Source organism: Plecotus auritus (assembly GCF_963455305.1).
Source record: "Plecotus auritus genome assembly, chromosome: 3".
Classification (NCBI taxonomy): domain Eukaryota; kingdom Metazoa; phylum Chordata; class Mammalia; order Chiroptera; family Vespertilionidae; genus Plecotus; species Plecotus auritus.
The window spans coordinates 197837305-197859121 of NC_137772.1; the positions used below are offsets into that span (position 1 = coordinate 197837305).

The following is a 21817-nucleotide window of genomic DNA, read 5'->3' on the forward strand; positions in this document are numbered from 1 at the left end:
TTCTTCAGAGCATCCCCTTGGCAGTAATTCTGTCCCTTTGAAACACATGCAATAATTCTTTGAGTCCTTTACACTTATCTTCCTGGATTTCCCTCTTAAATCTGACTTGATGTTCTTAACCACTTAATCACTCTGTTCCAGTTTTTAAGGGATGGTTCTTAAGAAGGATCATTTTTTAAATTTTGGATCTTAGGTCTCTCTGGGATATTATTATATTTGCTTTCCAAAGCATTTCCTCTTTTTATTTGATTGATTTTTAAGGTACCAGTCTTCCTTTGTGAACCGTTAACAACTGAAATGTACTGTTCTTTTCTATTACCTTCTCCAAGAGAAGTTGAACTTGAGTGTATCAACTTTAAAATCTTGTAGTTTTCTCTCTTAGCTCTTCGCATCTTATTTCCCCTTCAGCTCTGCCCAGCCTATGTTTTAAGATATCAGTATTTCCTTTAAGGAAATGTCTTTCTCATTACTACTCAGTTTGACAGAATTCTATTTTGTTTTCCTGCTTCCACTATCCTTGTTCTGATAGTAAGGAATTAGCTCCTTTTCAAACTAATCTAGTTCCTTCTTGATTCCTGGGGTAAGTCAGGAACTCAGAGCCAGAGTCTGATGGGCACAGACCTTTAAAACTGCTTTCTCAGTTTGGGGGTATTTAATAATCTCAGTCAGTTATTTTTTGACCTCAGCTTAGGAAGAAGACATATTCTCTTTACAAAAAGAGTCTCTATTTTTTTTATTTAAATATTAATCAAATCTACCTTTCTCCTAGGGTAGCAGTCATGCTTTAAGTCTCTGAGCTCCAATAATCAGAATTTCTTTAGTTATCACATGCAGAGCCTCCTTGAGACTGTGTTGTTGAGGTGACTTCAATCTATGGACATGACACATGAATTCAGGTTTGGTCTTGCCTTTTCTAGTACTCTCTCTCCCTAAAGTCCTTCAAAACAGCGTGTGCTTGCGCTTGCGCGCGCGCGCGCACACACACACACCCACACACACACGAACACAATTTGGCGAAGTTGATATAGTAGGCAGGTATACCTGTGTCTGGAGCTAAGAATTTTAAGCTACCACTTCACTAGAGTTTATAGCACAATCTGAATTCAACTGCTGTTTTAATTTCTGGCCTAATAGTTTGAGATCCGGCTGAGAAATTCATTAAAGAAAGCAGCCAATGTTCTTTTATCACCTAATTCTTAAAAAGCTTATTTAAGAAAAAAAAAAAAGGTTTGTCTTTTCCTTAGAGTCTACTTCTTCCCAAGGGCTATATCCTATGTTACCAGTACTCACTAATGCCTAAGGTTATTAAACCTTTAATGATGAAAATCAGTCATTTGATTCAATGTAGGCTATTACAGACCACCAAGGTCAATAAACCCACATGGCCGTGTTTACCAAAGCTTAAAGTCTATAGCGTGTGTCTTGGCTCCCTGAAACTTCTGTGTCGATGTTATATTGCCCCTAACATTCTTTCTGATGAAAAGGCTTTGGTTAGATTTAATCAGTTTAACTAAAATGTACTGAAAGCATACAGGATTCTGTGCTAGGAAATAAAAGATATCTTAATTTGTGCCACTTATGTTACAGCTAGGTGATTGCTTCAGGCACTGGAATTTCTCCCATATGTTATCAAGTCCTCACTTGTGGTCTAAAATGAGGGTCCTGGGTGTGGCTTAGAGTCACAACTGGAGGAGGCAGGATTCCCTGTGGTGAGGGCACCAGGGAAAGACCTTTTTGGTTGGATTTAGGCTGTACTTTCCCTATAACCTTGGGATCTATGGTCTAATGAAAAGAGACAAAACTTAAATAATAAACCAAATTAATAAGTGAATTTATAAAATTTTCAAACTTGGTAAGTGCCTTTAAGAAAGGAGGAGAGCAGAGTGTATCTGAGGACAGGGAAGGTTAAAATACTATATAAAGTGGTCAGGGTAGGCCTAAGAGCAACGGAAATATTTAATCAAGACTTGAAAGAGATGAAAGAATTAGGCAAGTGAATACATGGGGCAAAAGCACACTTTTTGAAAGCAAGAGGATATAATAGGAGTTAAAATGGGAGAGATAGCTGATGGGAGGCCAGATCACATTGGACCTTTCAGGTTATTTTAAAGGTTTGGGCTTTTACTTTGAGACTAGAAGCTCCTGCAGAGTTTTGAGCAGAAGAATGACATGATCATTCCAGTTGCTGTGTTGAGAATAGACTGTGAGGCGGGCAGGGTAAACACAGAATCAAGGAGACTGTAGAAGGCAATTGTGGTATACAGAGAGATTACCTAGAAAGGAAGCAATGGAGAGGGATAAGTGGTTGGAATTGGGATATACTTAGAAAGTAGAGCCAACAAGAGTTCTTGCTGGATTGAATTATACTGAAGGTGGTGGAGGGAATCAAGAATGACTTCAATAATTTTGCTCTTTAAAACTGGTTTTGGGGGGAAAATCAGGAGTTTCATTATGGATATTCTGAGTTTCAGATATTAGATATCCAAGTGGGCTCTTAAGTGGGCAGTTGGTATGGAACTCTAAAATTTGGAAGGCATTCTGGGCTGGAGTTATAAAGCTGGAAATCATCAGCAGACAGATGATACTTAAAGCCAAGTGAATACTTGAGATTATTAGGAAATGAGGGTTGATAGAGAAGAGGACCGAGGAGTGAGCCCTGGGACACTCCAACATTGGAGGCTGTGGAAGGGGGGATGCTTTTGCAAAGACTGAAAAGGAGGGACCAATGTTATAGAAAGAAAGCACAGGGTATGTGGTATCCATGAAGCCAGGTGAAGAGCGTGTATTGAGAAAGATATAGTTAATGTTTGCGTCAGATACTGCTGATCAGTAATTTCAGATTAGGGCTGAAAATTGATCTTTTTGTTTCTTTAAATATATTTTTATTGATTTCAGAGAGGAAGGGAGAGGGAGAGAGAGATAGAAACATCAATGATGAGAGAGAAAAATTGATTGGCTGCCTCCTACACACCCCACACTGAGGATGGAGCCCGCAATCTGGGCATTTGCCCTGACTGGGAATCGAACCATAACCTCCTGATTCATAGGTCGACGCTCAACCACTGAGTCACACTGGCTGGGCTGAAATGGATGTTCGGATTTACTAGTAGCTACCTGGAGGTCAGTAGAGACTTTGACAAAAGCAGTTTCATTGAAGTGTTGAGGTTAAATATTTTCTTGGAATGGATCTGAGAGAAAATTCAAGAAGAGAAACTGGAGACAGAGAGCACAGACCACCATTTTGAAGATTTTTGCTACAAAGTGAAACAGGGCAATGTGTCCATATTTGGAAGGGGAAGAAGGGTGATGAGAAGTTTGAAGCATCACCTAACCATGTAATATCATGGTTGTACACTGACGAAAATTTGCCCAGTAGAGAATAAAGAAATGATGGTGTTCAATGATGAGAATTCCAGTAATGTTTGTACATTAATGGTGAGAACAGCTGGGATCCAATGTATAAGTTAAGAGAGTGGTTTAGGGTAGGAGCATGGGTAGTTTTTCTACAGTAGCAAGTAAGAAGATGGAGCATAGAATTTGCTAGGCGATAGTGGAATCTGTGGAGGTTTTCTTTGGGCTGATTCTAATTTCTAGTGAAGTAGAAAACAAAGTCATCAGCTGAGAGTGAGGATTAGGGGAGGAGGTGCTGGAGTTTCAGCAGAGAAGGGTGTCTAATCACTGACCAGCTGAAAGGGAGAGTAATGGGCTGGAAACAGAATGATTGTCCAGCAGTATTAATGGCTTACTGACTTGCATGATCACATGTTTCAAATGGGACCATAACAGCCAATACCAGCCACTGAAATATTTTCAGTTAAACAGTGTATAGTCTTTTACATCTGTTTTTTAAAATTTTTTTTAAAATTTTCTTTATTGATTAGGGTATTACAGATGTGTCCTTATCCCCCCTTTGCCCCACCTCCCACTCATGCCCTCACCCCCTAGTGTCTGTGTCCATTGGTTAGGCTTATATGCATGCATACAAGTCCTTTGGTTGATCTCTCCCTCTTACCCCCACCCTCCCGTACCTTCCCTTTGAGGTTTGATGGTCTGATCAATGCTTCTCTGTCTCTGGATCTGTTTTTGTTCATCAATTTATGTTGTTCATTATATTCCACAAATGAGTGAGATCATGTGATATTTATCTTTCTCTGACTGACTTATTTCGCTTAGCATAATGCTCTCCAGGTCCATCCATGCTGCTGCAAATGGTAGGACTTCCTTTTTACAGCAGCATGGTATTCTATTGTGTAGATGTACCATAGTTTCTCAATCCACTCATCTGCTGATGGGCATTTAGGTTGTTTCCAAATCTTAGCTATGGTGAATTGTGCTGCTATGAACATAGGGGTGCATATATCCTTTCTGATTGGTGTTTCTAGTTTCTTGGGATATAATCCTAGAAGTGGGATCACTGGGTCAAATGGCAGTTCCATTTTTAGTTTTTTGAGGAAACTCCATACTGTTCTCCACAGTGGCTGCACCAGTCTGCATTCCCACCAGCAGTGCACGAGGGTTCCTTTTTCCCGCACTTGTCATTTGTTGATTTGTTGATGATAGCCATTCTGACAGGTGTGAGATGGTACCCCATTGTCATTTTGATTTGCATCTCTTGGATGATTAGTGACTTTGAGCATGTTTTCATATGTCTCTCAGCCTTCTGTTTGTCGTCTTTTGAAAAGTATCTATTTAGGTCCTTTGCCTGTTTTTTAACTGGGTTGCTTATCTTCCTTTTGTTAAGTTGTATGAGTTCCCTGTAAATGTTGGAGATTAAACGCTTATCGGAGATAACATTGGCAAATATGTTCTGCCATGCAGTGGGCTTTCTTGTTGTTTTGTTGATGGTTTCTGTTGCTGTGCAGAAGCTTTTTATTTTGATGTATTCCCATTTGTTTATTTTCTCTTTAGTTTCCATTCCCCTTGGAGCTGTATCGGTGAAGATATTGTTTGGCATATGTCTGAGATTTTGCTACCTGTGGATTCCTCTAAGATTTTTATGTTTAAGTCCTTTATCCATTTTTAGTTTATTTTTGTGTGTGGTGTAAGTTGGTGGTCTAGTTTCTCTTTTACATGTTTATATGGTTATGTAGATGACCAATAAAAGCTTGTTACTTTTTAAATTCAAACACACTAAAACAGTGAATAAAGCAAGGGTTTAAGATCTTTTTTAGTAATTTAAATAGCATGGATTTTTTTAAAGTTGTATTTAATTCTCATAAAGAATGAGGCATAGTACTTTGAATTATACGCTGAACTTGTAAGTGAAATCTGTAGGGTTGTTTATTCAGATCATAGTGATTATAAAGGTAGGTTCAGAAGAAAGGAAAATAATTGATGTGCAAAGAAAATAGGTTTGATCAAGGGGAGAGTTTCAGAGTTTGAGATCTTGGATTTAGGGGATAATGAAGTTTAAAATGTGATCATGCCTCTGGGTGGGTGAAGTCCAGTGATGATGAATTGACTGCTGTGGAAAAGGGTAAAAAACGACAAAGAAGTTTTTGCCAAAAATTGTACTTAAGTATCTTCAGCATTTATGTTTTGTTTTCCTAATAGAAAATAATACAACATTCTGCTGGAGTCTATCAATACCTATGATCATGAGTGGTTAGGTAGGTATACATATATTGAATTCAAATGTGAGAAATTTATTGCAGATATAATTATGTCTTGATTAATTGATGAGATTTTATTTGGCTGTGTTTCTTAAAAAATACATTATTACTTTTAACTGTAAGTGCACAATTAAAAGAAAGTGTGAACATACATTTGATTTAAAAGATGTATTTAAATTAAATGTCCTTTTATTTTACATATTGAATTTTATACAAGCAATTGACTTTCTCTTTAAGGAGAAAAAATTCTAAGAAAAGAGTGAACTGCAGTTAGAGAATAACTAACTATAAAGGACTGATTCTGATTGTTTTTTCTTGTGTCCTTAGTACACTACACTATTTTTGACAACAAAAATGTCCTACTCGTGTGATAGAGAGTGGAAAAAAATACAAACAGTTAATGAATAATGCATATGGTCACAGCAATGGTCAAATTATACTGTTTCCTAGTGGGTACCATTTTTCTTCATTGAGTGGGACATTACAAAGTTGTATGTTAATTGCTCCCACAAATGTGGCTTTGCTCTTCACAATTAGCATTAAGACATGTCCTTGGAGCTCTGTAACTTCATTATATACCACCTGAAAAGGTAGAAGAAGAATAAAAATATAACTCAGAAATGCTAAATGAATCTTTAAAAAATGTTGCTTTTAATAAAAATATTTAGCTACTAATATCTTGTACCTTGGAATGGATAGGTTGATGTTGTTAGAATCCTTCATTTCTAACTCTAATTTTGAAAAGCTAATGGTTCTGCTAACATAATGAAATTTAATGAAAGAATATTTTTATAAGAAGCTTAGACTATACTCTGATTTTATTAATAATGGTCCAACCCAAATTTAATAAAACTGTAAATTATTCTCTGGAAAGAAAGTTAAATACACTTCACCTTTAACTGTCCTTGAATTTTCTGTGCAACATGGGAACTTGCACACTATCTTTCTTTGTTGAAGGCTAATGAGGAAAGCAGACCAATTTCCATGATTTCTTTGTGTTACTTTAATGCAGTGCAGCAACATTTCTTTCTACACGTGAAGAAGTCACTCTGTGGTTAATATAATTTATTTAAAATTGCTTTATTTTTAATTATGAAAACATGTGCTCATTAAATAAAATATCAACAAAACAAAAAAGAACATAAAAAGAAAGAAAATACTTATATTTTTGCCATTGGGAGATAATTGCAGTCAACATTCAGCTGCTCTTTTTGTTTTCTATAAATAATCACTTTTTATGAACCTGAACTGTATTTAAGTTGTATATACAGTTTTTGGTCTTGCTCTTGTTCACTTACTAGAAATGTAACCATTTTTTGAAAGGGATATGTTTAACTGTGTTTTATAATATCCAGAGAGTAAGTAAGTGACAGGCATTATCACTGGATGCCTGTAGTGGCAAAGCAGCTAAAAGTGTAGTACTCTCAAGAAATTAGTTATGCATCATGAGATGGGGGCTGGGAGGCAGGGGAGAGCTGTGTGTAAATCCAACATGGTTCCCAGGGAAACTCCTTAGAATACATTTAGAAAAGCAGTTTCATATGCTGCCTCAAACTTGCTTGCTTTTTATAAACAAGTTACAAGATAGAAAAAAGTGTTCTCTATATATGCAGAAAAGAAGCAGAAGAAACAACTTTGGGGAAGTCCTTTGAGTTTGATTGGGAAGCTTCCTCGGTGTGTATGGATGTGGTTTCTGGTCCGTCATACTGGAATTTGCCTACCATTTATGAACCCGTTAAGTTATCAATGAAATTCTGTTCAAAATCTGCTAAATGGTCTGAACAATGATTCACCTGTCAAGTAAATAATAATTCAATGAAGAATGTGAGATTTAACATGATATGTTAGCCCAGTCTACCCTGCTGCATGTGACAGACAGCTCCTGCCTACCTCCTCTTCTAGAATCTTACTCACATTCCAGACAGGAGAGTGTCTTTTCAGTTTGCTTAGACTACTTATTCAAATAATTCAATTTTGTTCATTGAGCTCCTTGGGATAATAAAGAATTTTAAGGGCTGCCTTAAAAATCTCAAAACTGCACCACTGTAATTAATCTTTTTTAACTGCAATGGATGCCCAATGTGGACTCTCAGAACCACTCTGTCTCCTGGATTCATTCTTTTCCAGGACTTCAGAGTAAGCTCCTTCACCCTCTTTCTGTAATGGCTATTTTGAACTGTCTAAACTGGTGTCCATTTTCCACAACACTTTCAGCAGATGAACCTGTGGAGAAGCAAGGGACTTGGTTGGAAAGTCTGTAAGGAGGATTCTCTGAAAGGTCGGAGGCCTCTAGGGGGATCTTGCCAAAGGCAGAAGACCCTGCCTTGACTTTTCCAAATAAGTCTAAGCCCCTGGGTGTATTGCTAGAATCTTTATGTTTATTCTTTAAATGTCCTTGTTTTAAAGACACTACAGATACCTGTGTCTTCTCAAGGATGCTTACCCTACTGATAGTATCTAATAGTTAATTTTAGTGCAAGCCATTTCTGCAATAAAAGACGAAGGAGGCAGGTAAACGGGGATGTCTGATTCCTTTAGCCAGGCAGTCCCTTAGGCCTCTCTTTCACAGAAACACATGTCAGAATAATCATTCATTCATTGCTCAGGGTCTGCCAGTCAGCCTCGGCATGAACCCATCTCTTCTTTCATAGGGAAATAGATGAAGGGGCCCTCAAGGTATGTGAAGTCAAAAAATGGAATAACTAAGCCTTAGGCCTTTAGAAAAGTCCTGCTTAAGAACTCTGTGAATTATATAAATAAGCCCTAACGATGTAACTTTAAAAGAAGCATATCCATTATTCATATTTACATGAATCTATTGTCAATTATGTTTTCTTATTTGCATAATGCTGATAATAATATTTACCTTTTAACATTGTGGGGAAGAATAAATGAGATAATGAACACAAAGTCTGGTAAATATTAAACACTAATAAATTATAGCTGAAAAAGATCCATGAAATACACAAGAAAGAACAGTTGTTCTGGAATTTTGCATTAGTTGACTGAAGAAAACACTTCAAGAGAGACTTGAGTCTCCCAGGCATTTAGCAAGCTATAATTCTCAAGATGTGACCTTCGAAATTAATTTCCTTCCTAGTTAAAACACAAACATTTAAACTCCAAAGTTTATATTATTTTACGGATTTTCCCTCTATGCTTCATTATGCATAATTTTTTTAAAAAGTGACTAGTTTTACAAGCATGCAATCATTGCACAGCCTAGATGACATATGTCTGTTAATTTTTTTAACTGCACCCACAACATTGTTTTAAAAAAATTAAGCATTCTTTTTGTGCAATGAGTAATTAGTGGGTAATGCTAGAGAAGTAAACAAATGATTATATTCTTTGAGGCATTTTCATCAAATGATTTTATATGTATTCTGCTTAAGACCCAAATTGCACAGCTTTTTTTTTTTTTTTTTTTTTTTTTTCACTTTCTGGTACTTTTTTACCCATAGGCATGAGCCAAATCTTCATTGCCTACTGACAAATATTGAATTTGTGGGGTTGAAATTGTTATACCAAGTAGAAAAATGATGTTTGAGATAATTAATGTCTATTGATTTATATACAAGCATTCACTGTGTCATATTTGACACCAGGGTCTAGTAAATAGTTCTAAAGTGAATTTTAATTGCAATGGGAGAACAATAATATGGAAACTGAAGTGTATCTAGTGCTGATGGGAAGAGAGTGAGGAGGCAGGATGATGAAAGAGAGAGTTCAAAACCATTGAGAACAGAACTCTGTGGGGTAGAGAGAGGGAGGGATACAAAGGGGACAATATGGACTTTGGAATCACAAAGTTTGGAACCTAAAATCTAGTTGTGTGGCTTTGGTCAAATATTTGACCTCAGGGCCTCAATGTCTCTATTTACAAGGAGAATTTCCATCATGTTCTGAACAGAAAATTTGCAGACCATACAGGTTAACAATAGCCATTGCTGTTGCTTATTGAGTGTACCATGTACCCAGTGTTATGCTAGGTATTCATACATGTTCTATAAGATATTTTAAGGTATGTAAACCACAGAATGTTTCTGCTCTGTCCTTTTTAATTCCCCCTTTTGTTTTATAATAGGATAATATCAAAGAAAGGAATACAATGTAAAAAATATACCAATTATAATAAGATAAATTTGTTTTAAGATAGAATCTGTGTTTCTATTGAACCATTCCAAGACAATGATGGCTTTAACCCAATGCCAAAGGTAGTGGACTGAAAAGGGCAGAGGCTTTGAGCCAGAATCCAAGCTCTGATTCTTAAAAGCTACAATGCAGTTCTGAGCATTCCTACCCTCTGTCCTGCCCACCTTGAACCCAGTCAAGCCTGCCATTGGGATTTGTATAAGATGGGGCTTTTCAGGGAGAATGCTGGCAAAGCCTGTTAAGATCCACTCTGCGTAGTGTCAAGTAGACAAGCATGCTTCTGTGTGAAAGCTTTGGTATCTGATGGGTGGATACTAAAGAGACACTTGGCAATATTCTGACCCAGCCTCTCTCAGGGTTGGGTCTTAGGGAGGGAGAGGGCTATGAATAAAAGTGGAAAGAGATATTTTCATGAAGAACTTTGTAAGACATTGGTGATGCAATGTAATAAACTCTTTGTATTCCTCTAAGACAGTGGTCAGCAAACTCATTAGTCAACAGAGCAGCAAACCGCGGCTCATGAGCCGCATGTGGCTCGTGAGCCGCAGTTTGCCGACCACTGCTCTAAGAGATTTATACAAAAAGGAGAGCAAGGTCATTCTCTCCCACTTCCCAGAATAGTGCACGGCTTTGGCAGTGTGAGAAATCCCAGCCATGGTTGAGTGGCTAATGTAATAGTACTCAGGAAGCAAAGCAGGGGAGAAGTTAAAACATTTGGAGTAAGTCTCAAAGTCAGCAGTGAAAGATAGAGGGGGGTGAATGCTGCATGAGCTTCATCCCCAAGTCTTAAAGACCATTTAGGAAATACAAGCTGTCTGATGTGACTTGAGAATATGGCTAAGTATCCTAATATACAAAAATCAGGGGCCGTCACGACCGAAACAACCAGACAGACCTAACAGCAGGCTGCGTGGGGCAACCAGGCTAGCAGGGGAGTTAGTGAGGGACAACCAAATGACTGAACAGCAGGCTGCGTGGGGTGACCAGGCCAGCGGGGGGGGGGGGGAGTTGGGGGCAACCAGGCCAGCAGGGGGGCAGTGGGGGTGGCCAGGCCGGCATGGGTGCAGTTGAGGGCAACCAGGCCGGCAGGGGGGTCAGTTGGGGGTGACCAGGCCAGCAGGCAGAGATGGTTGGGGGTGATCAGGCTGGCAGACAGAGATGGTTAGGGGTGATCAGGCTGGCAGGAGGGGAAGTTAGGGGCAATCAGGCAGTCAGGCAGGTGAGCAGTTAGGAGCCAGCAGTCCTGAATTGTGAGAGGGATGTCCAACTGCCGGGATTGGGCCTAAACCGGCAGTCGGACATCCCCCGAGGGGTCCCAGATTGGAGAGAGTGCAGGCTGGGCTAAGGAGACCCCCCCTCCATGCACAAATTTCATGCACCAGGCCTCTAGTGGGATAATAAAGAGAATAAGCACACAATTATTGACAAAGGTGCAAAAGACATTTAATAAAGGAAGCACTGCCTCCCCAACAAAAGGTTCCAGAGGTATTGGCATTCATAGACAAAAAAACATAAATCCCAACCTAATTCACACTTTATTTAAAAAATTAACTCAAAATAGATAATGTACTTAATATAAAATGTAAAACTATAAAACATTAGAAAAATATATAGAAGAAAACCTGTAGGACTTAGTGCCAAGTGAGAAGTTCTTAGACTTGATACTAAATGCCCAATCTATAAAAATAAAAATAAAAATGGATAAATTGGACCTTATTAAAAAAAAAAAAAAAGCTTTTACTCTGTGAAAGACCATGTGAAAAGGATGGAAAGACCAGCTCCAGAGTAGGGGAAATATTTGCAAACCAAATATCTGATGAAGAACTAGTATCAGGAATGTATAAAAACTCTCAAAACTTCACAGTAAAATGCAAACTATCTAGTTAAAAATGAGCAAAGACTTTTCACCAAAGAGGATATACAGATGGTAAATAAGCACATAAGCAGAAGTTGAACATCATTTGCCATTATGTAAATTAAAATTAAACTACCCATTAAACTAAAATAAAAAATAGTGACCACACCAGATGCTGGCAAAGATAAAGTCTCCACTGGATCACTCATACACTGTTGGTGGGAGTGTAAAATGGTATAGAAAAAGAGTATAGCAGCTTCCTATAAAACTAAATATGACATTACTAGAAACCCCATTAACTACTTATGCTCACACAAAAACCTATACACGAATACACAGCAGCTTTGTTTGCAATAGTCCCAAGCCAGAAATGACCCAGGTGTCCTTTAATGTGTGAACAGTTAAAAACTGTCCTGCCTCTGCATTGTGACTACCACTCAGCTATGAAAATGAATAAACTATTGATATATGCAGCTGCTTGGATGCATCTCTAGGAAATAAAAGTGAGTAAAAAAAGCCCATCTCAAAATGTTCCAAGCTGAATAATTCCATTTATAGAATGTTATAAATAACAAGTTGATAACCTAGAGAACAGGTTAGTACGTAATTGCCAGTGGTTTGAGAGGTTGTATTGGAGGGAGGGAAGTGTCTCCGGATACAATAGGGTAGCACCAGGAATTTTTGTAATGGAACTGTTCTGTACCTTGCCTGTACCGGTGGTCACACAAATTTATACATGTGATAAAAATGTGTAGAACTGAGCACACACACACACATACACAGGAGCACATGTAAAACTGGTGAAATCTGAATAAGGTTAGCAGATTGAATTAATGTCAATTTCCTGGCTGTGATACTATATTATAGTTATGAAAGATGTTACCATTTGGGGGAAAGTGGTTAAAGAGTATTTGAATTCTTTCTGTGTTATTTCTTTCAACTGCCCATGAATATATAATTATCCCAAAATAAAATTTAAAAAGCTTATGAGGATGTTATTGCTCCAAGAGACAACTTAGGAAAATTACTGTGTCAAGTCCTAAGGGCTATGAATGTCATGTTTAGAATTTTTGACATTATACAGTAGGCAGTAAGGGATCTTTGAAAAAAATGTAAATAGGAGATTAATAAATCTGACTAGTTTTTGAAAGACATTTTAGGTAGAAATATGAAAGATTTAATAAAAAAAACCACAAGCTAGGATTCAGATAGAAGGCTATATAGTAGCCAAAGTTACAAGAATCTCAAAGAAAGGTAATGGGACACAGAGGAGGTGATAGATTTAAGAGGCAGGAAGCTGCACCAGTAGAACTGACAAAACTTGGTGGCTCTTTGGACATGTGGTAAGTGACAGGGAGATGTCAAAATGTCGTTAGAAGTTATCTTTTGAGATGGTAAACAGAGGAGGGAAGCCAGATTTAAAAGTGGCTAGGAGGCCTAGGTAGTTTGGCTCAGTGGATAGAGCGTCGGTAGGGTTTGATTCTGATCAAGGACACATGCCTGGGTTGCGGGCTCGATCCCAAGTGTGGGGCATGCAGGAGGCAGCTGGTCAATTATTCTCTCCGCCATTGATATTCCTATCTCTCTCTCCCTCTTCCTTCCTCTCTGAAATCAATAAAAATATACTTTTTTTAAGAAAGGAAAAAAAAAGTGGCTAAGAGACATTGAAATGGAGCTCTCCAGTGATCAGGCAGAAGTGCAGGTCAAATGGTTAGGAGAGAAGCCAGGGCTTGAAGAATAGATTCAGATGCAATCTAAATATAGGTGATAAATGAAAATTTGTGGAATGCAACATAATCTGAGAGAGTAAATATTAAGAAGAGGTAAGGGTAGTCAGATGATAGAACTCCAACAAACAACACTATTTTAAGAGGAAGAATGTAAATGAAGAAAAATGAGGGAGTGGTTAGAGAAGATAGAAGGGAATTAAGAAAAGGTTGAACTCAAGAAACAAAAGCGAGGTGGCAGGAAGGAGGGCATAGCCAACAGAATTGCTGTGTAACTTCAGGAGAAGGAGCCCTAGGGCTCGATGGATTAAGCTGCATCAATTAAAGTCAGAATCCACATTGCAAGATTAAAGGGTGAAAAGGAAGTGATGAAGTGAGTGCAGGCAATGTGAGTTAATTCTGTAAAAGTTTGGAGATGACATGGAGGAAAAGAAAAATTGGAGGCTTTAGAAACATTGAGTTGAGTTTGTTTTGTTTTTTAAAGATTTCTGAGTCAAGGATTCAATGGATGAGACAGCCTTAAGGAGAGCAGATAATCAACTGAGCAAGGTACAAAGAAATGGGAAAGATGGAATCAAGGGAATAAATGTAGGATTTGCCTTAGAGAAAAGTAGGGCTTTGGATGTTCAAATTGTATAATACAGAGGAAATAGTTATATCTACTATAAATTAACTGTAATTTAATTTGTATTTTGCACTTACATATTTTTTGTTTTTTCAAATGTGATTTTTTGAAATGTGTTTTTATATATAGGTTAGACTATGATAAGACTATTAGGTAAGGAAAACCAGGTAAAGGAAAGTAAGATTAGAGACAATAAGATGGAGTGAGGGATAATATTAGTATGTGAAATAAATACTACATAGTCTTAGGCTCTTACCGGAGTCTAGCCGCAGTTTGAAAATTGGTGCATAAGCACTTTGAAAGCAGTATCGGTATTTGACAGTTCCTATAAGCTCTAGAACAGTGATCAGCACACAGTGGCTATTTTGGGGAAATGCCTACTGTTTATGTAATAATGCTGCCAATTACTGCAAGTTTTCCATATTTGGTTGTTAGGCTGAAAAATGGTAAGAAAAATACAAAATGACAGAACAAGAGATGAATCATACTTACAATTTCATTGTAAGTGGGGTCGGTACATTTTGGAACAGATTTTGTTTTCCTCCTACGGACTTCACTGGGATATGGTAAAAGATAAAATTCAACATGTGCGCTGGGCGCAGAGCCATCTGGGAGATGCTGCAAAGGAAAATGGTCATAAATATTAATGCATGTTGCTATCAAAGAAAACAAATACATAGCTTCTAAATATCTAGACCAAAGGCAGGGTCGAGATTTATTACCATCACTCTGTTTATCAGAAAATAAGAAAACAATAAAAAAAGTAATATATTATTGTTCAGAAATAATTCCAGGTGCAGTATAAAAGAGCAAAATTGTCCATCTTAAATTAAGTGTTGTGTCAGAGAACTATATTTAAAAGCCCATTAAATATAATTCAATTTTTACAGTAAAAACTAAATTTGCATTTTGACAGAAATGGTCAAGAAATGAATATAAGCCACAAGCCGAGACAATAACTAAGTGCCTCAGGATACTGTATACCACTTGAAAATCAATAAATTCAAGTTTAACACATAAATAAGATATAGCATTTCATGACATGTACATTGTATAATATTACATTTTAAAGCAGAATTTAATTAAAGTATCTATTAGACCTATAACTTTAATATACTTATAAGATGGTTATGATAATTTTATTCTCTAAACTTTCCTAAAATATATTGGATAATCCGTTTTAAATTGTGTTGTGCAGAGCCCCAAAAGTTGCCTAAGTTGTAGCCTGAGCAATGATGCTAAATGGGTGGATCTCTGGATCCTTTCTTCCCATTATTTCTAACCATTGCCCCCTACCCTACTCCATCCCTCATACTGGATGCATAATTTCTCCCCTTCTTCTTTCCCATATTTCCTTATTATGAAGATTTTTATTTCTTAACTAGAGGCCCAGCGCATGAAATTCATGCATTGGGGGCAGTGGGGGGAGTCCAGCCTGCACCCTCTTGCAATCTGGGAGCCCTTGGGGGATGTCTGAATGCCAGAGAGGCACCCACCACTGCCTCTGCGCTCTCCAGCTGTGAGCCCAGCTCAGGGTTTCTGGCTGAGCCACCCTCCCCTGTGGGAGCACATTGACCACCAGGGGGCAGCTCCTGTGGTGAGCATCTGCACCCTGGTGCTCAGTGCACATCATAGCGACTGGTCGTTCCACTATGTCTGCCAGCCTGGTCACCCCCAACTGCTCTCCTCTGCCGGCCTGGTCACCCCTAACTGCCCACAACTGCCCTCCCCTGCAGGCCATCTTGTGGTGGCCATCCTGTGTCCACACGGGGGCAGCCATCTTTGACCACATGTGGGCTGCCATCTTTGTCTTGGAGTGATGGTCAGTTTGCATATTACTCTTTTATTAGATAGTATTTTAAATACTTTTGATACCCTAGTTTTCCTTCATTCATTTTGTTCATCACTGTTGCCTTTAACCTTCCTGTGAAGCTGGTTTGATCATGTCACTTTCCTTCTCAAAACAATCAGGGATTCCCAACTGTTTGAAGAATAAAATCCCAAATACAGAAGAAAAATCTTTTGTGTATGAACCTTTCCCAAGCATTTAACAACTCAAGGTTTTGGCTTCTATTTCCAAGTTAGCATCCTTGACAAGATTCTTGAATATCCTGAAGTTTATAGAATAATAGAACAGAGCAGGTTTCAATTAAAGTCATGGGTGCATTAGATCTGAGCAGTGGGATTAGTGTGTCATTAGCAGATTTAAATGCAGGCATTGATTTCTCAAGTCTCTGAGAGAATCTATTTCCAAAGCAGCTGTCCTATCAACACTATTTCCCCCCCTCTTTTCACTGGTATCATATTCTGTTCCTTAAAGATCTCAGATAATTCATTTTAAAAATCACTAGCTATCTCCACATTGATACTTCTTATCTCTTCCTTTACTGTTATGTTTATGTAAATTAAATTTTACTTTAAAATGATTAAATAACCCCCACTTGTCTAAATGTCTCATCCTATGATTTTTTACTGTTTCTGTTTTAGACCTTCACAAAGACTTAACACTTTGATTTCAAGAGTCATAAGGCTTAGGGATACAGAGTTCTTAGTTTGGCCCTCAGTCCAGTGGTCGGCAAACTCATTAGTCAACAGAGCGGCAAACCGCGATTCTCGAGCCGCATGTGGCTCGCAAGCCGCAGTTTGCCAACCACTGGTCTAAACAATGAAAAGTTGCTGTGTCACTCAGAGGACTTTCTTACTCATGGTGGATTGAAGTCAAGCAACACTGTTACTTTCTTCCAGAACTCTGGCTAGTATTTTTACTGTGCTCAAAAGAGTGTAAGGTCCTGTAAACTTTATTTTATTGTTCATAATAACTTTGAATTCTGTATGTTCTAGATTTTATGTTAAAATATTTATCATTTTATATGTTTGAAGAATAGTTCTATGTGTGTTATCTTCCTTATGAGATTAGGAATTCTTGCCTCCCTCCCCCACATTTCTCTTGAACTTTGCCCCATTGGTTACCCTCTACCCTAATCGCATCCTCAGTGAATGAAAGCATGTTGAAAACATGGTTAATTTATCAAAATAGGGAAAAATAAAAGTAAACAGTAGCATGTTGGTATAAAAACAAAACCCTATATGAACTTTATTTAGAAAGCAAATAAAACCATCTCACATTGTAAGGTATGTCAGCAACCCTTCAGTATTTTTATATGAATGTCTGAGGAAGATATTTTTTCATACATAGTAATAATAATAGCTACCACATAATGAATATATATTTAATTTAAAAGACTCCCTTTAAATATTGCTTGAGCTAGTATTACTATCTTTATTTTATTGAAAAGGTTTTTCCTATAAGACCTCTATGCTCTTCACCACTACCTTATATTGACTCTACAAATAGATGCTAAAGGAAACTGTCAGATTCAGATCGAAAGCCCTTCTAGATCAAATTTTATCAGGGATGTGATAAAGATACTGGTTTAAAAATAACAGACACTTTGGAAATTTCTATAGATTAATTCAAAACTTAATTTCATTTAATATGCTATCTTTTTTTTTTTTTTAATTCTCACCCGAAGATATATTTTTCCCCATTGATTTTTAGAGAGAGTGGAAGAGAGAGGGAAAGACAGAGAGAAACATTGATGTGAGAGAAACACATCGATTGGTTGATTGGTTGCATCCTGCCCGCACCAGTCCAGGGCCATGGCCTGCAACTGTGGTATGTGTCCTTGATCCAAATTGAACCTGGGACGCTTCAGTCCACAGACCGACGCTCTATTCACTGAGCCAAACCAGCTAGGGCAGGTTATCTTTTTGATAAATAATTTATGAGAATTTTCCATCAACATTTTTTTTTACCTTAAAAGTTTCTAGTCATAGGATAATATAAGCTTTGGTAGAAATCAACTAATGAAGATTAAAATATGATAGACTATAAAAACCTCTAAATCAACTAATGAAGATTAAAATATGATAGACTATAAAAACCTAAGGTCTATGCCAGAAACAAAACAGCCCAATAAAAAACATTTTCCTCTTCTATGTCCCTGCCAAATTGTAATTTCTAAACTCAGACTTTCCATCTCGAAGAGGATTTTTTAAAAATAAAATGCCAATGCACGATAAAAGTACAGATGTAAAATAAAAGTCCTTGTGATACATGGTTTGTTGTGTGCTTTAGTTAAATAAATCTTATCTTTCTGTATGTGTTAGTTAATATAGAGTGGTATGATTTTAAGTCCTCATGAATTAAATTGGGGTGGTTTTCTGCTTTATTTCACACCAATTTAAGTCTTTAACAGAACTCTTGTCCTCAATAGGTGGTTTCTAATAATTTTAAATAATCAATTTAAAAATCAAAATACCACATGTCTAGCACTTTGGACGGCAGCAAGAAGACACGGAAAAGTAACTGAAATAGTTTCTGCCCTCAAAGAACTAACAAACATATTTTCATGATCATCTTGACATATGTAAATCATCTTGAAATATATATATATATATATATATATATATATATATATATATATATACACACATATATAGTAACTTGATACAGTTGACTAGACAGAAATCAGTATAATAGCTAGAATTCCATTTCTGACTCAACACATACACATTGAATGGCTTCTAATTAGAATTCTAACTAGAGCTCCAGACTTGGTTATTAAGTATCTTGTGAAATTTGGTGTTTCTATTTCTTAACCTTAACAGCATGTAAGAAGTAAGGCTTTAAACCTCATTTATTTTTTTTACAATCTATTCAATAGGCAATCTGAAGAGTTGTTTATGTGTTAGCTGGTAATTAAAGTTTTTCACAATTGCACTGAACTCCTTTAAATGATTTCAAATCTACTAACCCTCTATCCCCAAGTGCTGAGAAAATTGTACAAATAAGAGAGACAGACTATGTTTTGTTAGTCATTACTGAGGGATTGCAAATAACAGATGATATACCGAAAGATTCGATGTTATCCTTGATATTAGGGGAAGAAAATAGATTGCAAAAAAGCAGAAACTAGTAATTCAGAATTAAAATATGTGAGTTTTATGTGCCTCAAATATTTGCCTTGATCTTTTCCTCCTAACCAGGGATATCATGATTTAAATAAAGATATAGATATATGATGTACACGTTTTAATAACCTGAGTGTGATGGCCAATATGCTGGATCAGATAATCAGGACTGAGTTATGAGGATGTGGAATGATAAAATGTATCTAACAAGTTTAAAAATAATTGACAGACCTGAAACAATAAAACACAAAGAAGATAAAACTTGGGGGAAAAAACAACAACATACAATGCGAAGTTCTTTTGTGTCTGGAAAACTGACTCTGCAAATCCAGAATATTAAAAACTTGGCTTATCTATAGCGCTTAGAAAAACTTTTAAAAAGTTATATATAATTATAGGTTCAATATATCCATGTGCCAGAGATTGCTAGCTATAACCTACAGTACAGTTTACCTATCTATCTATCTATCTATCTATCTATCTATCTATCTATCATCTATCTATTATCTATCTATCTATCTCATATGCACAAGAAACTTACTTCAATATAAAGAGAAAAAATGTTAAAAGTAAAGGAATGAAAGTGGTATTCCATGCTAACATTAATCAAAGAAAGACTGGATTATTTATATAAATATCCAACAAAGTATATTTAAGAGCAAAACTACTACCATGAATAGAAAGGTTCATTTTATAATAGTAAAAGGGCCAATTAATCAAGAGTACATACTAATTTTAAATGTTCACACAATATTATAGAAATTCACAATTATAGCTGAATATCTTAACACACCTCTCTTAATAATCTGTAGGACTAGCATAGTAAATTGTAAGGCTATAAAAAATTTGACAAACATAACCAACCAACATGACCTAATTGACACCCATAGGACACTTTACTTCCCAAAAATTGAAACTACAGGATGAACCAAGATAATAAAAGTTTCAAAAGTTGAGATAAGGCAGTGAATATCAGATGGATGTACATTAAATGTAATGATAGAGGCCAAAGGGAGGAAAGAATCATCAGGAGCAAGACTGATCCGGGAACTTCAGAGAGGATGAGAGGTTTAAGCTGAGCCTGAAAGTTGAGTTGCATGTAGAAAGTAAATGGAAGGTAAGTAGAAGTATGACATAGTCAGCTAGAATAACATGTGTTTGAGAGGGGGATATAAAAGGCAGGTTACAGGTAGATTGTATAGTACCTTAAATATTAAGCTAAGGACTTTGAAATTTAAAAAGAGCCTTAAAATTTATTTTTGATAAATTAGATGAAAAGTTTGATGAAAATAGAGTTTTAGGATGTCTTATGCAGGATAAAATAGTAAAAGTAGAAAATAAGGGAAGGAATATCATAGCAACCAATAAAAAGAATTCATAGACAAATTAATAGAGAATATAGAATTTTGACAATAATAACAGTAACAGGAAAATAAAAGGCATAATGATGAAATAAGTCTAAGTATAGAAAATATGGCCTTTTGGCTAAGATCAAGTGCAGAAAATAATTATAGAAAAGTTTTGACTAGGGGTTGTTGAGGATGATGCAACAAGTTTTGAAATAAGGAATAGTTCAGAGTGAGACTGGCTTCAGTGTAAAGTAGCAGACTACAATTTAGAATTGTTGAGTTTGAGAAGATAGCAAGATATGAGAGTGTGAATGGTCACCAGGGAATTGGAAATATTTAATTTGAGTTCAAAGAATTACGGAAAGTAGAGATATAAATTTAGAGTGATTCATATAATCTTGGAAGTCTCAAGACAGAATGAAATTTATAGGAAATTAGTTTGAAGAGTTAAAGTCCTGAATACTAGAAAAAGCTTCAACTTTAAGGGCTAAGTGTGAAGCCAAAATTTATTAAGTCACTATGTACTTTATCCCGTTTAAATTTGTAAGAGCTAAGGAAGCCTCCTGTCAAGGAGATTGAGAAAATATATAGATGGTGAAGTTTCATGGAGATCCGGAGAGTTGAAAAGTTCAAGAAGAAAGGACTAAAGATGTTGGCTCTTAGTAAAAGATCAAGTATCATAATTATATCAATAATCATACGTTTATAGGACAATTTAAGAAATAATTGGTAATCTTTGAGAGGCAGTGTTTCCTTGGTAAAACAAAAACAAAAAACAAAACATAAAACACAACAAAATATTCATATTTGGCTGGATATGCTTCACTACCACACTGCTTTGCATCATATTCTTTTTTTATTTTTTGAATCATATTCTTTGAAATGAGAAATAAATATCATAATGGGCTTACTCTGGAAGAACCAATTTTTTAAATTCATAGAATATATGCCAAATACAATTGATGGGATAATTGTTATTGCCCTTGAAAATCACCATTTAGCAATAAATTAATATTTATTTAGATTGAAGTGCATCTAGGCTGGAACAATAATTAAAAAGAATTGGGATAGAAAATTTAGCCAAGTTAGTTTTAAAAGGAAACACAAAACATTGTTATTTTAATATGTCAAAATTCATATATTGCCATCATTGGGGCTTTATCTTCATCAAATCTAAGTTGTATCTCTGTTCTACTTCAACAAGCACCACAATGGACTTGGTGCCAAATCCAGACTCACACTGCCTGGAGAGTACCATTTATGGAGTAAAGAGCCATTTGGTAAATATTTCTTCAAGTATGGTTCATGGGCCACTGGCATCATAGAGATTTCTGGAATGCTCACATTTGGGAGCAGGATAGAAGAAAACAAGTCTAGATGAAAAAGAGTAGAGGAACTCCTGAGACCAGAAGATAACTGCAAAACACACACGCAGACAGACCAATCCACACTTACAGTATCAAAATTACTGAAACTTGTTTTAAAAACAAGAACCTATATTTTAAAAACAGGAACTAACC

The 21817-nt window shown here is 36.4% G+C and overlaps 1 protein-coding gene across 2 annotated transcripts in view; it reads right to left on the reverse strand.

Moving 5' to 3' along the window:
• Positions 1 to 6041: 6041 nt before the first annotated feature.
• The window catches only part of PIK3C2G (phosphatidylinositol-4-phosphate 3-kinase catalytic subunit type 2 gamma), a gene marked incomplete at both ends in the record, with an annotated part of 259737 nt that continues 243961 nt past the window's right edge, over positions 6042 to 21817 (reverse strand). For both annotated transcript variants that reach the window (XM_080659571.1, XM_080659572.1), the window contains 2 exons: positions 6042 to 6194; positions 14467 to 14592. In XM_080659571.1, coding sequence (XP_080515697.1) covers positions 6042 to 6194; positions 14467 to 14592 — 279 coding nt within the window. The remainder of the gene's footprint in view (positions 6195 to 14466; positions 14593 to 21817) is intronic.